Source organism: Xenia sp. Carnegie-2017, unplaced genomic scaffold (assembly GCF_021976095.1).
Source record: "Xenia sp. Carnegie-2017 unplaced genomic scaffold, XeniaSp_v1 HiC_scaffold_14, whole genome shotgun sequence".
Lineage (NCBI taxonomy): Eukaryota > Metazoa > Cnidaria > Anthozoa > Malacalcyonacea > Xeniidae > Xenia > Xenia sp. Carnegie-2017.
Genome location: NW_025813447.1, coordinates 2509282 through 2525004, shown reverse-complemented (window position 1 = coordinate 2525004; position 15723 = coordinate 2509282). Strand labels below are relative to the sequence as shown.

Below are 15723 nucleotides of genomic sequence, written 5' to 3'. Positions count from 1 at the left end.
TGATAAATCGAGAAGCAAGGTGAGGATCATATATAAATATAAATATATATCGTTGAAATGAAATCCATACGTTTATTTTTAACAAAAGGATGCAATATATAATGCATTTTTCACGATAGACTATAAATACAAAACAAACAGATCAACTATATTTTCATTGAAAACGTAGTTAAATTTATGTGAATTTTGCTATAGTGGCAATCGATAACATTGATTTGCTTTTAAATTATAATAATAACCTGACCCAGGAGGTATGCTGGAGGGTGCTATCACTTGCCGAAGGTGAACCCCAAGACTAGTGGAGGATGGAGCTGTCTTATTTCTCCAATTTAGACTTGAAGAAAAGTCTAAGCACTGCCCATCTAATGTATATATGTAATAATGGTGTGGCAAAGCCAGCTCACAACTCACAAGTTTGGTTGTGCTATGTAACTATTTGATCTGTGTTCAATTACTATAAAACAATAGATTACAAACATATATATATATATGGAGTTCACTGACTTTTCCCATTCCTCGTTGTGAGACGTGGCTAATAGCCGGTAAAGTACGGGTACAAAACGTCGGCTGGTAGTCGTGAGAAGATACGACGTTGTACTTTGGTCGATTAACTTATGTTATTGTGTCATTGGTAATATCGATAATATTTTCTGATTTGTGATTTTCTTACTGGTAATGTTAAAAGATGCCAAGGTACACCAAATAACGGCCTTATAGCTGTTAGACTTTTCAACATTTATTATCATTTTATAAATTTTTATGATAATTTTGTAGGACAAATAAAAGGTTTAAAGCAACTGTAGCTGTCACATATCATGAGGATGGATGGCCATGAGAGAGAGGAGGTGGATTTGTCAGAATTGGTTACTGAGGATCATAGAGGAAGCTGTTCTATTAACAGTCCTGATAATTGTGGTGCATTGGAAGGCCATGAACTGGGAATGGAACAAGATAACAGTGATCTTGAAAGTGATGTTCGCCATGATTGTGAAGAATCAGCTTCTTATTACCAGAAAGGTTGAAAGAAAAAAAGCATGGGAAAATTTTATGACATTCAGTTATAAAGAATACATTTCAGTTTGCTGGCAAAATTGGAGCAATCGAGTGTATTCATTGTGATAATGAAGCAAAGTTTAGGTGCAGCGATTGTGGTCCAATGGCAAAGTATTGTGAGAACTGTATGTTAAAGATGCACACAACCGTAAATATTTGTCATCATGTTGAAATATTTAAGGTAACCTTTATGGTAGATATTATAAAAGTCTTTACAGTTAACTCACTCAACACTTGCAATAAAAAATGCAAAAATAAAATGAGAGTTTACATTGTGAAACATGCTACAAAGCACTAATCTAATATTTTTTATGATTGCAAGAAAGGGGATTGATTACAATGAATTTCTACGAGGTTATTCATTGCTTTGTAGGATGGCATGTTTTGGCCATATAAACTCATGAACATGCTGGTGTATGATTGTTCATGCCAAACAGCTTGTCACAAAAGAAGTGTTTCTGTTGTTGATGTTAAAGGTATGTTATATGTAAAATGTGCTGTAAAAGTTTCTTCATTTTAGCTGGGATGGTTCAACACAATTATAATTTTGGATCTTTTTCAATTTTTAGGCACCTTTTGTACTGTTGAGGTACAGTTTTGCTCATGCTCCCGAGTTTGTTCAACTTCTGCAATTTGGCCTTTGGGGTGGAACACCTACAAAACCAAGAATTGCATTTGCAATTGAGTTTTTTGAATTGGTTCATTCTGTGCAGATGGAATGCCAGGCATCAATAAAAAGCATTTGTCAGTCATTTGAAGAGTTTAATCACAACCACATATTTTCTTCTTATGCAACACCAAAAATGTATCCTGTCATTATAGATGCTTTTGAAGAATACAGGTAATTGCATGTAGGTCACTGATTTATTGCACTGCTACACGTATGAATTGCTGGGAAAGTTGCAGTCAATTTTATAGCCTAAGAATCTCATCTTAAGAGATGTATTTAATTGGAGGAAATCAAAATGCTAAAGTTTATGATGAGAAAGGATTTTTCCTCAAGTATTACTGTATTGCACTGTATTTTGTTTATGTCATTTGTTTAAGAGTGCATAATTGTTTTGTGTCATTGTTTTTTTCAGAATTTACAGACATGAACTAAACATGTTGAGCTGTGTTATTCCTGAGCTTGATGAAGGAAATATCTGTCCTGCTTGTCCAAAGTGAGTATATTCATATTACTCGTTTAACAATGACAATTTAGTAAAAAGAACATTAGCAATGCTATCTTAAACACCTTTTTGACTGCATCATTTGCATCATTGAACTCAAATACATTGCATGATTTTATCCTTCACCATTTTATTGAAGACTGATGGTGTGATCTTTGAGTCTCTTGATGCTCTTTTATTGGATCAAGGAAAAAGCTGGGCAGAGTATTGGAAAACCTCTATTTGAACAGCTGATGTTCTATGATCAGACACATGTTGATCAATTTGTTGCCAATTATACCACACCTACATCAAACAAGGTCAATGTAGCTTTAATATACTTTGTTATTCTAATGAAAATTCAGGCATGGAAGTTACAGTGCTTTGAATATATTTGATTTTTTACATTCTCTACCACATAGTTTTATTTTCAATAAATTGCCGTGGGCTTTAGGAAATAAAGCTCTTGTATACTTTTTGTTTGTTACATACTGATACTTATAGGAGTGTCATGGTTTTCTTGCTGGGAATGCTGTTCGATCAATGAATCGCTACAGAGCTCTTGATGAAACAGCAATCTTGGGCGAGGCTGTCGACATAAGTTTCTAAAAAATTCTTAAATTTGAAACATGGAGAGTCTATTACACATTTTTTTCTCTATTTTACCTAAATGTTCTTGGTTTGAATGAGGTGTGGTTAAGATGCTTGCATTTGATGGTGTAAATTTATTTTTCAGTTGGTTTGCTACTTTCATTTGCTTTGTGCAAGTGCTGAAGCTTTTGCATACATGTGGTTGCATTATTTAAAAATATTCTACATATTTTATAGATTGAGCTATGCAGTTTATGTTCTCCAAAATTAGAGAAAGATAATGCTGATAAACCTGCTCAAAATAAACATATTGTATGATGTTGCATGCATGTTGGTGAAACACATACAGGTAATATTCAATTGACAATAGTTGCTTTGTTAACTGTTTCCTTAGTCAATAACTTTCCCTCAACACTTTTTCTTTGAAAGGTAGTCTTTCACATGTTTTTTATTTTGTTTTTACAAAAGAATTTGGAGGATCCAATTATTGACATTTTCAATTTTCAATTCCAATTTTTCACTACTATGTGTTGGATGCCAAGTTAGTTGTGTTGTTTTGGTTTTTGGTCATGATGGTGATATGATGTAAAAATGTTTTGCTAAATCTTTCTTGTAAAAGGTTAAATTTAGTCCCCGTCGTAAAGAAGGATTTGGCCTAACTGACGGTGAGATGTAGGAGATTGTGGGCTTACATTCGCAAATTTAGCAGAATGACTAAAGAAATGCGTCCAAGTCACAGAGTTGATGTACTCAGTGATGCTCTTTACATTATGGAAAGAAACGAAGATTAATTTAGGTATAACTAGTTTTTGTTTCTTTGTTTGAACATATACATAGCTAACATGTCATCATATTATGTAATAGCAGGTATGAATTAAATTTTGTTTTGAGGCAATTTGCTGATGGCAAGGATGAAGCGAGCTGTTGACGTGGAAGAAACTGCAAAATCAGATATTGAAAAGTTATGCAGGTGCTTTCCGTGTGAGTATATGTTTGTATTTGCTGTGTGGTTATATTTGACTCCGATTTTGGATATGAACTATTTACGACTCACATGAAAGCAGTAAATTTTCTTTTTTTCATTATCTAAAGCTCACAGGATTTCAATAGATAATATTCGTGAGTGGATGAAGGACGAATCGACTTTTTTTGGTCGTGAAGTTGAGACTGGTTAGTAATTGAGAAACAATGGCTTGTAGCTATGGAACAGATTTGACACATAATTATTGATGCTCATTATGTGGAATGTTTTGCCCACAGAAAACTTTTTTTAACAAATATACGTAAATCTTCAACAACTTACAGAAGAAGAAGATTGGAAATGCAAGTACGTTATATACCTGGACTTGTACGCTGATCTTTACCATCGATGGAATGGTTGCACTGATCCAAGTGAACTGACTGTTCGATTTAATCAGATGAAAAGTATGTTTGAAAAGTTGAACTTGTTCCTAGAGATATTAAAGTCTTAAACAGTGTGCATTTAGAAAATGAACTGGGAAAATTTTGAAGCTATTAATGTACGTCGTAACATTGTGAATAATAAGTTGGAATATCGAATAAAAAATTATTTCTTGTTTTTATACGTACGTACAAGTAGAGATGTATATGCAATTGCAGGTGCTTATCTGACCGTGCCTTATATTTGTAATGATTTGGTATTTACTGTTTAGAATTGACGAGCAGTTGAAGATCATGGAAAGGGAAAACTCATTTCTGCACGCTGGCAAAATACTGACTCAGAGTACGAAAATGCAAAATGCGAGGTTGCGTCTAGGAAAAAACGTGTTTTGTCTCGAATGAGGAAAATGTTGTTGAAAGATGGTTTCTCCTAAATCTTAAGTCTAAATACTGTGGTAACTCTACCTATCTCATAAATGTTCCATACCACTTGCAATGTTTGTAAATTACTTTACATGTTCTTTGTAATGTTCTCTGTATGTTTGTTCTGTTTTTCAGATGGTCAAGCGTTGGCATCCAGACTTTCGAAGCAAATTACTCGAGTAACAAAGGATGTCAATAAAGATATCGCAGCTTATAACGAGGCAAAAGAATCACATTCTAATCATTCACATACCGCATTAACATTTGATGCTGTCAAAGATCCTGACAATGATTTTGGTGTGAATATCTAGCTGCACCTACTGATGAAGATTGTTCAGTTCCATTTACTGTTAAACGGAAGGCTATAGATTTATGCTATTTGCTTGACCGATCCAAGGAAGAGCAAATCCTGTTGAAGTCAGAAATGGAAAATACGTGGAGTCACTACTTTCAACAGCACAGCAAAATTACTGACTTTTTGAATAGTTTTATTAACCATGAAAACGTACTTGATGTTGAATACGGTGAAGCGATATTTTTACACAGGAAGATCTTTCAAATTGGAAGCATGTTGATAGATCTAGAAAAAAGGTTTTCTTTGTACATCAACAAAGACAAACCACAGTATTTATTTCATGGGAATGTTGACATGCTTCAAAGTGATCTGGTGTCGGCTCTGGATGACGAAGAAAAAGTGGTTGTATATGAACAAGTGGATTCTGAAGACGGTCAAACAAGTGAAGACGACTATGAAAGCACCAGCGATGATGTATAACGGGGATTGTGCAGGCACTTTAAGCTCTTGAAAATCCTTTAATTAGAAAATCAATTTACGTAAAGGGCACTTGAAAAGTTGTTACGAAGTCATGTGTAATAGCCGCCCAACGTACATACGCTGGATAATAAATGCGTTGAAAAAAACTTTTTGTTGAATAAATACTTGTTGAACTGTCGTATGTAACTTTTTGGTAGTTATACAATGCAGTATATGGTGAAAATGGATGTTATATAGACATGTAATAGCCCAACGTACGTACGCTAGATAATAAATGCGTTAAAAAAATTTTGTTAAATAAATACTTGTTGAACTGTCGTATGTAACTTTTGTTAGTTATACAATGTAGTATATGGTGAAAATGGATGTTATATATACGTGGGTAATAGCCGCCCAACGTACGTACGCTGGATAATAAATGCGTTAAAAAATTTTGTTGAATAAATACTTGTTGAACTGTCATATGTAACTTTTTGGTAGTTATACAATGCAGTATATGGTGAAAATGGATGTTATATATACATGGGTAATAGCCGTCCAACGTACGTACGCTGGATAATAAATGCGTTAAAAAATTTTGTTGAATAAATACTTGTTGAACTGTCATATGTAACTTTTGGTAGTTATACAATGCAGTATATGGTGAAAATGGATGTTATATACATGGGTAATAGCCGTCCAACGTACGTACGCTGGATAATAAATGCGTTGAAAAAAACTTTTTGTTGAATAAATACTTGTTGAACTGTCATATGTAACTTTTTGGTAGTTATACAATGCAGTATATGGTGAAAATGGATGTTATATATACATGGGTAATAGCCGTCCAACGTACGTACGCTGGATAATAAATGCGTTAAAAAAATTTTGTTGAATAAATACTTGTTGAACTGTCATATGTAACTTTTTGGTAGTTATACAATGCAGTATATGGTGAAAATGGATGTTATATATACATGGTAATAGCCGCCCAACGTACGTACGCTGGATAATAAATGCGTTGAAAAAAACTTTTTGTTGAATAAATACTTGTTGAACTGTCATATGTAACTTTTTGGTAGTTATACAATGCAGTATATGGTGAAAATGGATGTTATATATACATGGGTAATAGCCGTCCAACGTACGTACGCTGGATAATAAATGCGTTAAAAAATTTTGTTGAATAAATACTTGTTGAACTGTCATATGTAACTTTTTGGTAGTTATACAATGCAGTATATGGTGAAAATGGATGTTATATATACATGGGTAATAGCCGTCCAACGTACGTACGCTGGATAATAAATGCGTTAAAAAAAAAATTTTGTTAAATAAATACTTGTTGAACTGTCGTATGTAACTTTTTGTTAGTTATACAATGTAGTATATGGTGAAAATGGATGTTATATATACGTGGGTAATAGCCGCCCAACGTACGTACGCTGGATAATAAATGCGTTAAAAAAAAATTTTGTTGAATAAATACTTGTTGAACTGTCATATGTAACTTTTTGGTAGTTATACAATGCAGTATATGGTGAAAATGGATGTTATATATACATGGGTAATAGCCGTCCAACGTACGTACGCTGGATAATAAATGCGTTAAAAAATTTTGTTGAATAAATACTTGTTGAACTGTCATATGTAACTTTTTGGTAGTTATACAATGCAGTATATGGTGAAAATGGATGTTATATATACATGGGTAATAGCCGTCCAACGTACGTACGCTGGATAATAAATGCGTTAAAAAAAAATTTTGTTGAATAAATACTTGTTGAACTGTCATATGTAACTTTTTGGTAGTTATACAATGCAGTATATGGTGAAAATGGATGTTATATATACATGGGTAATAGCCGTCCAACGTACGTACGCTGGATAATAAATGCGTTAAAAAAACGCATTTGATTGCGTACGTACGCTGGATAATAAATGCGTTAAAAAAACGCATATTGAGCTTGATTTGCTTGATAAATTACAATATATGAATAAGTGTTTATGACAAATACTGAAGTATAAACATTAAACAATTTTGTTCTTTCAATGTATAAAAGCTTTATATTATATATTTTAAACTTTTTCATCCCAGAACATGTATATATACTGCTATAGATTTCAAGAGATTTTACTCCAAAACAATAAAAAAAAGAATATTTTCTCAAATCCCACCATAAAAATTGTTAATTAAGATTTCATTAAGACTTGAATCATTTGATAACCTCCATAATTCATCGTCCTCAACATCGTCAAACACATTTTCTGGAAGACTATACCTTTTACGTTTCTCTTTATTTGTAGACTGATTTAGGATTTGTCTACAGGGCCTAATATAAACTGGTTTGTTGTTACTAAAGATTCTGTTGATTACAGAACCATTTAAGTATTGACCTTGAGCTAATGTAGGTTTGAGAAGTGCTGTATGGACAGAATGCACAATCTCAATTTCCACGTCATCAGGCAGGGTTCCTTGAAAAGCTTGGCGTATTTCAAGTTCTACGTCAATGTCAGTCCACTCTTTGTGAAATTCAAACGCACAGATGATGTGATCATTTTCCTGCAGAAAACTTTTCCTCCTTGACGAGGTACATTCTTGTCATCTGGACATGATAGTAAGATAATATCACGCGAGAATGGCCCAGTACTAACTTTTCGACTTAGAACATTTTCTCCAACGATTTGATCTCATAGTTGACTGTTGGTCACCGAAATATCTTCTGGTATTGTAGGAGTTGCCAGATGTGAAGAAGCTGTGACGGATGCATGATTTGTGCAGTGCGACTGCGTTGTATTACTTGGTTGATTTACTTCCATACCTGATGATAATGAATGTTGTCCAAACGTCTTTCTTACTTCATTCTTAACCGAGTCGTGGACTTCAACACTAGCATAGTTATTGGAAGATGCCCCGGTACTTGCCAAGGCATCCGAAAATTTTTCGATACGGTTAAATATTTGCGAAAGTATCTCTCTTGCACCTGATAAAGATTCAGTGGCCATATTGTTTTTAATGAGCCTATAAACGGAAAAATTGGTGCGAAAAAATTTCGACTGCCATAAAATTCTCGACTGTAAACAAATTTCGACTCCAAAAATTCTCGACTGTAAAACATCTCGACTCCACAAAAATTCTCGTCTGTAAAAATCTCGACTCCAAGAAAATTGTCGACTGCCAAAAATTCTCGACTTCAAAAATTATCGACTGCCAAAATATTCTCGACTCCAAAAATTCTCGACTGTCAAAAATTCTCGATTGCCAAAAATTCTCGACTGCCAAAAATTTCGACTGCCCAAAATATTATCGACTGCCAAAAAATTCTCGACTGCCCAAAATATTATCGACTCCAAAAATTTCGACTATAAAAAGTTATCTAGCTGGACTATATAACCTGTATTCTCAACAGTAAAAATAATCTCGATGGAAAAAATTTCGACTACTTTTGTCCACTATGGCTTTCCATAAATAAAAACATGTCAATGGTGGCATCAGCTCGGTGGAGGACGAGTCAAGGTTAAGTCAACGTTCTCTACTGTTGGAATCTTTAAGAAGCCGAGAAAGGTCTTTGGAATTCAAAGCATGAATCTTACCGAAATCGGAACATTAAGAAAACGCAGCAAAATATTAGGAGCTTTAGCAAAGCCTACGAGTACGACTACGAGTACGATTTACGTCATTTTGCGAAAACATTGTTGCGACAACAAAACACGTAGCCGTCATCAATCTGAGTACGATGTTTTGTAAAAATTCGTAGTCGCAACTACGATGTCTTTTAAGCAAAGAGTAGGTATATTTCTTCATTCTGTAAGAAATTAGTTTACAGTACTATTTTCGAGCATCAAGCTTTAATTCAGAACCTTTTTAGCGCAGATGTACATTAAAAAGGAAAATATGACCTGCAAAACTTTCATGTATTTCGTACGCAAAGTGAAAGGTAAACAAACAATAAAATAGTACAAATATATCGTACATAAAACTAAAATAGTGAAGATTTTTTACTGTAAAGAGTCCTATACTCTCGCAAAATCAGTATTATCGATTCTTTGATATCATTATTGACAAATATAGCCGTAGCTGCTTCGCAAACGTCGGTGTTTTACACAATAAAAAGGCTCGTTCTGTTGGTTACAACTAAAGCAAAATTTTTACGAAGCGACAACGATAACAAACTTCCTCGTGCCATTCCCTTACACGGTCAAATTTCGTACTCGATCTCGTAGTCGTACTCTTGCTAAAACTCCCTAATAGTTGCGATAGAGCACGCATATTAACGGTATTTGCATTCTCATTGAACATACGGCATTTTTCATCAGTGAAATTTGCATATTATCAATACACTATACGTCAGAAAATTCTGCAATATTATTAAAAACAGTATCGTGATGTACTTCTTCAACAATTTTTATCGTGGGCAAACATGAATCCCAGAGCATCAAGAATATTTCCGTCAAAAGTAACATTTCGTCAAGATAGTTAATATCTGAGCGAATTTATTTCCTTCCGTTCGAGAGAAAAAGACATCACAGAATATGAATCTAGTTCCCTCGTGAGAAAGGTTGCCTTTCATCTTGTTCGGAAAAAAACAAAAGAAAAATTATTGTGTCATCATGAACAAATCAGTTGAATTTTTTGATGCAAATCACATATCTATTTTGAAGAGCCTGAATGTCTTCAGCAACAACTTTCACTATAATCTAAAATTCAGTACTAGTATAAAAAGATTACTTCATGGTTGGTTCGTTTGTATGATATTTATTAGGCATTCGTTGAGAAAGATTGAAAATATATTAGCCCAATATTAAGACTTTTAATAAAGCCTTTAAAATTTTTATGTTTAATGCTTTGCCGTTAAAAGTCTTATCACTCTTATTATATGTTGGGACATATGTTGATATATATATATGTTGGGATATCACAGTTATCACAGATAACAGTTAATAAAACAGTTATCACAGTTTTTTTTACATTTCGTTGTGTTTCGTGTTTATTCGTCACGTATCACTGGTTTTAAAATTTGTTTAATACGAACATAGAGGTGCTTGATCCAGTTTTATATCGAGAACTGTATTGCTTGGAAGTTTTGTACGGATTCTGTAAATTTTATGTATATGGGTGCTGTAACACTGTATGCGATTCCCACGGCCTGGGAAATGTAATACGAACCTACCTGTTAAATTATAGAGTCCTCTCAATATTAGCTCCGTTTCTCTTGGTTCTAATTTCTCACTTTGACTTTCACGCTCCAGCAAATTTAGAGTCTCAACAAGCGCTTTTAGGTACTGTACTAACAAACCCAAATTTTCATTTTGGTAGTGTTCGACTTTTGACTCTGATAACTGGTCGCCTATAGAACGACACAATCTCGACTTCAATGATTTTAGCTCTATAAACAAATGCATTCATAGGCTCGTTTTCATAGCTAGCTTCAGACAGCCATACTGACATTTCCCTGACAGCCATAATTAATAAAAGTCAAACTGACATAGTAGTGGTAATGTTATTCGCTTCAATTTTTATACATCAACAAAAATACCAGCTCTTATCTTAACTGTAATTCAAAGAACCTAATGTTGCATATAATTTTAATTATATTATCAACAACAATTCGTTATATAGACACAGTTTTAGTCGTGCTTGGTATGTGTTGCTTGATATGATTGTGCAAAGGAATGTAAATTATGCCAGAAACTTTTATAAAATGGCAATAATGTTTGATGACTACAGTAAAACTAATTTATTAATTTAGGTTTAATTGCTTCGAAATTCGAACGAGAAAGTTGTTACATTTCTCCCATATTATTGTACACTAAAGATTGCTCTCTCTCTAATCATTTACACTTTATTTACACCATCTCCATTAAAACTTCATTAGAACTCCCTAAGATATCAGCTACATAGAGTACGGCCTGAGTAGAACCTCATTCTAAATCGAATAGTCCATCTCTGAAACCAGTAATGCTTGACAAATTTGTGCGTAAATCTTCCAGATTCTCTTTCAGCGAAAGGTGATCGTCTTTAAGTTTAGATAAAGATTTTTTGATAACGCCTGCTTTGCCTGGAATAAGGACAGTCCATAGGCTGCCTGCAAACAGGGAAAGCCCACCAAACTTTAACAGGTCCCATGATGACTTACCTGATTCTTCATATTGCTTGTAGAGGACATAGAAAGTGATGCAATAGCCTAGATTGGAAAATTGGCAGTTAAAAAATTCTAATTCGATTTTAGAAATGAATAGGAAGCCTATCAGGCGTTCACTAGGGCTACTCGCGAATAATGTTTGGTTGTATTTGCAAATTACGACAGCTGCCGAATAGCACAGCTAATAAGTAAAATTTAATGACTTGAAAACGATTCATGAAACATCGACACTACGCAAAATTGAAATTTCAAAGGTGATTGAACAACAGGGCAACATAGGAAACGAAGAAATAGGCCCTGGATGCCATTGAAAGGACATAAATCCAACCTGAAGCACGCATACCACGTGACACCCATTTAATGATGTTCCATTTCTCAGCGAGCTTGTTAATAGCTTTTCTGCTCCGTTCAATCTCCGGCTGCAGAAATCAATCTCCACATTTGCTTTCCTGACGACGTTGTCAAATTCCCGTTGCTTTGCGTAATCGACTTCTTCACTGTTTAACATTTCTTTAAGCAGCCTGCATGCTTCATTAATTAACGATTCTAAAGTAGCCTGGCGTTTTTCGACTTTTTCCAAACAGTTCAGTATTCTTTGACGTTCCTCTTTGAACGGATCTTTTTCGTTGTTTAGAAATGCAAAAGTCATTTTTAATATTGGGAAGATTTGCGCATTATTCCCCAATTCTGCATAATAAATGAAATATAATTTACGTTATTTTTGTAACATAGTAAACGTTTTATATTGACCATAAGCATTCAGTAAATATGCTTTTCTTGATGCACTATTAAATAACTACGAAAAATTTCTGCAATCAGCAATTATTTACATTTTTGCTTTTGATTTAATGAGATTGCGCTAAACCTAAAATTATCGTTAAATATACGAAGAGTTAAACATTTTTAAATGATGATTAAAGAAAATTATAAATTTTTTTACACAGATTTTAACTACTTACTCTTTGGAAGAGATATCAACTTTAAGCTTCACTTTCTGTACGCCTGTGTTAAAGTATTGTTATGCCCAAATCTGTAGCCTTACAAAACATTTGCACAACCTTACTTAACATTAGAAGTTTCAATTTTTGCATATTTGCATAAGTCTATTAACAGCATAGAAATCATACAATTATTTTGTCAATGCATCTTCTTGTTGGTGTACTCGAACATAAAATTGCGGAAAAATATTAAAGTAAATCAATATTACTTTTTTCCAACAACTATTTAACACTTGCTTTCGACTTTTACTAGTAATTTAGTGGTTCATTCAGCGAAGAATTGCTTATTGTCATTTCAGAAAATCATTGAAAAAATCATTGTTATTAGGGCGAAACTGCAAGTTTAAAAGCAATATTACTTCTTGCTACATCTAAAGGCTAAGTATAAAAGCCGATATCTCTGTTGAAATACAACGAATCTGTGTCAAAAAATTGAAGAAAATTGTTTTGGGAATATCAAATAGCAATTAAGGTTCTACGCAATCTGATTGGCTCAAGACCTACAATATAAATAGAAATCGTTGATTGATCGAAATATTTTAGCTTGTTGCACTATTTATTTTTTATTAGTATAGCAATGCTAAATTTGCATGGTTGGTAAATAATATCTGAAGTACGTCATTTCGAAGACTACAAAATTTTCTCTCTATACAAATTTTCTTGACATAACTGATTTTATGAATTTTTTCCAGTGACTTAACACAAAATATTTGCGCACCTGAGTGAAGAATCGGGCTATTTCGTCAATGATTTGTGTACTTTCTGCAATGTATACTGAGCTCAAAGTTTTAAACATTGTAAGTTGTGTTGCTTTTTATATTTTCAAGTTGATCAAAGTACAAAGTTAAAGAAATTTCACCCACCTGTTACATTGTACAGTGCTCTCAATATATGCTCTGTTTTTGTTGAGTTAATGTTCACATTTGGAATTTCGTGCTCCAGCCATTGAAAGGTCACATCGATAACATTTACTAACGCTGTTAACCAACCCGAATTTTCGACGTCTGACTCTGATAACTGGTCACTTACAGAGCGACACATTCTCCCGACTTCAATGATTTTAGCTCTATGAGCAATTGCGTTCATAGGTTTGTTTTTATGGCCAACTTCAGACTGCCGTAGTTTGGAGGCCATAATTAAAATTTATTGAGACTAGCTTAGTTGTGCTAGGTTAATCAGTTTAAACTGTTACCGTTAAGACGAAATCGCTTTCCGTTATGCTATACAACCTAATGTTTGGCATGTATAATCTATTAAGAGTCAACTGACCTTATATAGAAATGGAAATTTAACTAGCTTTTTATTTTACATTTGTTGACAAGGTGACCAAGTCACATGTTTCCTAACGATGAATAATTTTGGGAAACTCCCTTCGCTGTTTGGGACTTTCCGTTATGTGAAAAATATTATAGAAGCTGATTACATGGAGCTTTTTTAAACCGGGGTTGAACTCCTGTCTGATCCATAAAACTTAAATGAAACACTATGCATTATGGCATAAAAACTTTTTCCTCAGCCGGTGCTGAACTGGGACTGAGATCGTCGTCTTGCGTGGGTTGTAATCAAATTGAAGTCAGTCGAACTTGCATGCGGCTTAGGCGTACACTTGTACTCTGGAGATCAAACAATTTCCATGTACGTATGACTAGCGTCACAACAAGAAAGCCCACCAAATTGTATCAGGTCCAATGACGAATGACTGGATTCCTAATATCTTTTGAACAGGAAATAAGCAGTGAACGCCCAACATGCATTTGAAATTTAAATGACTGAGTTTCTTTTTTTCTAAAATAAATTTATTTGCCTTAAAGTGTGCTTAATGCAATGGAACAAAATGACTAAAATGGAAGCGAACTCGAAATCAGTGGCGTAGCTAGCGGTCCCGCCACTCCCGCCCGGCGGGAGTAGAAATTTCCCAAAAAAATAATAAATATTCTATTTGGACATAAGATATACATTATTTCACGAACAATTTGTAATATTATGTTTTATTCGTTCATATTTACGCTTTTATTAGGTGGTTCGTAATCGTAATACAGCAAAATCTCAAGATTTGTTATGTAACCTAGCAACCGCCTTTTCTCGCACATTGCATATTCGCGCGATTCTCCACGTATTCCGCCCATCTTCAGAGGGCGGAACATACAATATAATTCTATATAAGAAGTTTGGAATTCTGGTTGGCTAAGGGACTTGACGCATGCTCAAATCTGCTGTTTTTATAGTCGAACTCCCGCTATTTTAAATTGGCGGAGGTTGTAATTATTCGACCTTTTAATACGAGTACAGCGATTAGTGATTATCAAATTACGTGTCATTGTCGGTATTAATTTTCCATTGTGTTTACTCTCAAATTGCTATTTTGTATTTGTGTATGACACAATGGCTTCAAGTGCGACTGCGATTTGCTCAACTGATGTTGATTTAGTAAATAGCTTATTAGCTAAACCGTTCTCTGCTCGATCGTCGGTCGAACAGAATGTTATCGTTCATGAACGGCCTACTCCTGATTTAACTATCCAAAATAAGGGAAGAGCATTTCAGAGATTGGTATGAGGCGAAGGACTGGCTGTGTGGCAGTACAACCTTGCAGAAAGTGTTTTGTTGGCCATGTCTAATGTTTTCCCCCAAAACATCGCCATCGTGGACTAAGAATGGCTACAACGATATGCGGAGTATTATGTCTGATGCTAAGAAGCATGAAAAATCTAAATCGCATTTGACTGCATTTAAGACATGGAAAACGTATGGAGCTAGTGAACGAATTGATTGTCTTATGTCCCTCGCTAGAAGAAATGAGATTCAGCGTCACAATGAGGAGGTAAGACAAAATCGAGAAATTTTAAAAACTGTTACTGAGGCCGTGCTGTATTTGTCAAAGCAAGAGTTGCCATTTAGAGGTCACAATGAGTCCGAAGGTAGCTTGAACAAAGGTAATTATAGAGAGTTTCTCAAATGTTTTGCTAAGTTTGATTCTGTATTTGAGCGTCGACTGCACAGTAGACTAGCAGAATCTGATATAGTTGGTGACAGAAGATTTACTGGAGTCTCCCAGAAATTCAAAATGGTCTTATCAGCTGTCTTGATTCAATTATTGAAGATGAAATCAGAAAGGAAATAAATGATTGCACATTTATGAGTATTCAGGTTGATGAAGCATCTGATGTCTCCACCAAAGAGCAGCTAAGTGTTATTGCTCGGTTTGACAA

General features: G+C 34.3%; 1 protein-coding gene and 2 long non-coding RNA genes across 3 annotated transcripts; 2 read left to right on the top strand and 1 right to left on the bottom strand.

Moving 5' to 3' along the window:
- Positions 1–1108: 1108 nt before the first annotated feature.
- On the top strand, positions 1109–1658 carry LOC124433972. The gene is made up of 3 exons (XR_006944661.1): positions 1109–1234; positions 1427–1529; positions 1623–1658. It is a non-coding gene; the product is annotated as an uncharacterized LOC124433972 (long non-coding RNA).
- A 2942-nt stretch (positions 1659–4600) lies between these two features.
- Positions 4601–4836, top strand: LOC124433975. Its single transcript, XR_006944664.1, has 2 exons — positions 4601–4651; positions 4755–4836. It is a non-coding gene; the product is annotated as an uncharacterized LOC124433975 (long non-coding RNA).
- A 6019-nt stretch (positions 4837–10855) lies between these two features.
- LOC124433971 lies at positions 10856–14334 on the bottom strand. The gene is made up of 3 exons (XM_046983841.1): positions 13378–14334; positions 11845–12203; positions 10856–11558 (listed from the first exon to the last, which is right to left on the bottom strand). Exons 1-3 carry the CDS (start codon positions 13646–13648, stop codon positions 11487–11489), a joined length of 702 nt encoding a protein of 233 aa, XP_046839797.1. The 5' UTR covers positions 13649–14334; the 3' UTR covers positions 10856–11486.
- Between the last annotated feature and the right edge of the window lie 1389 nt (positions 14335–15723).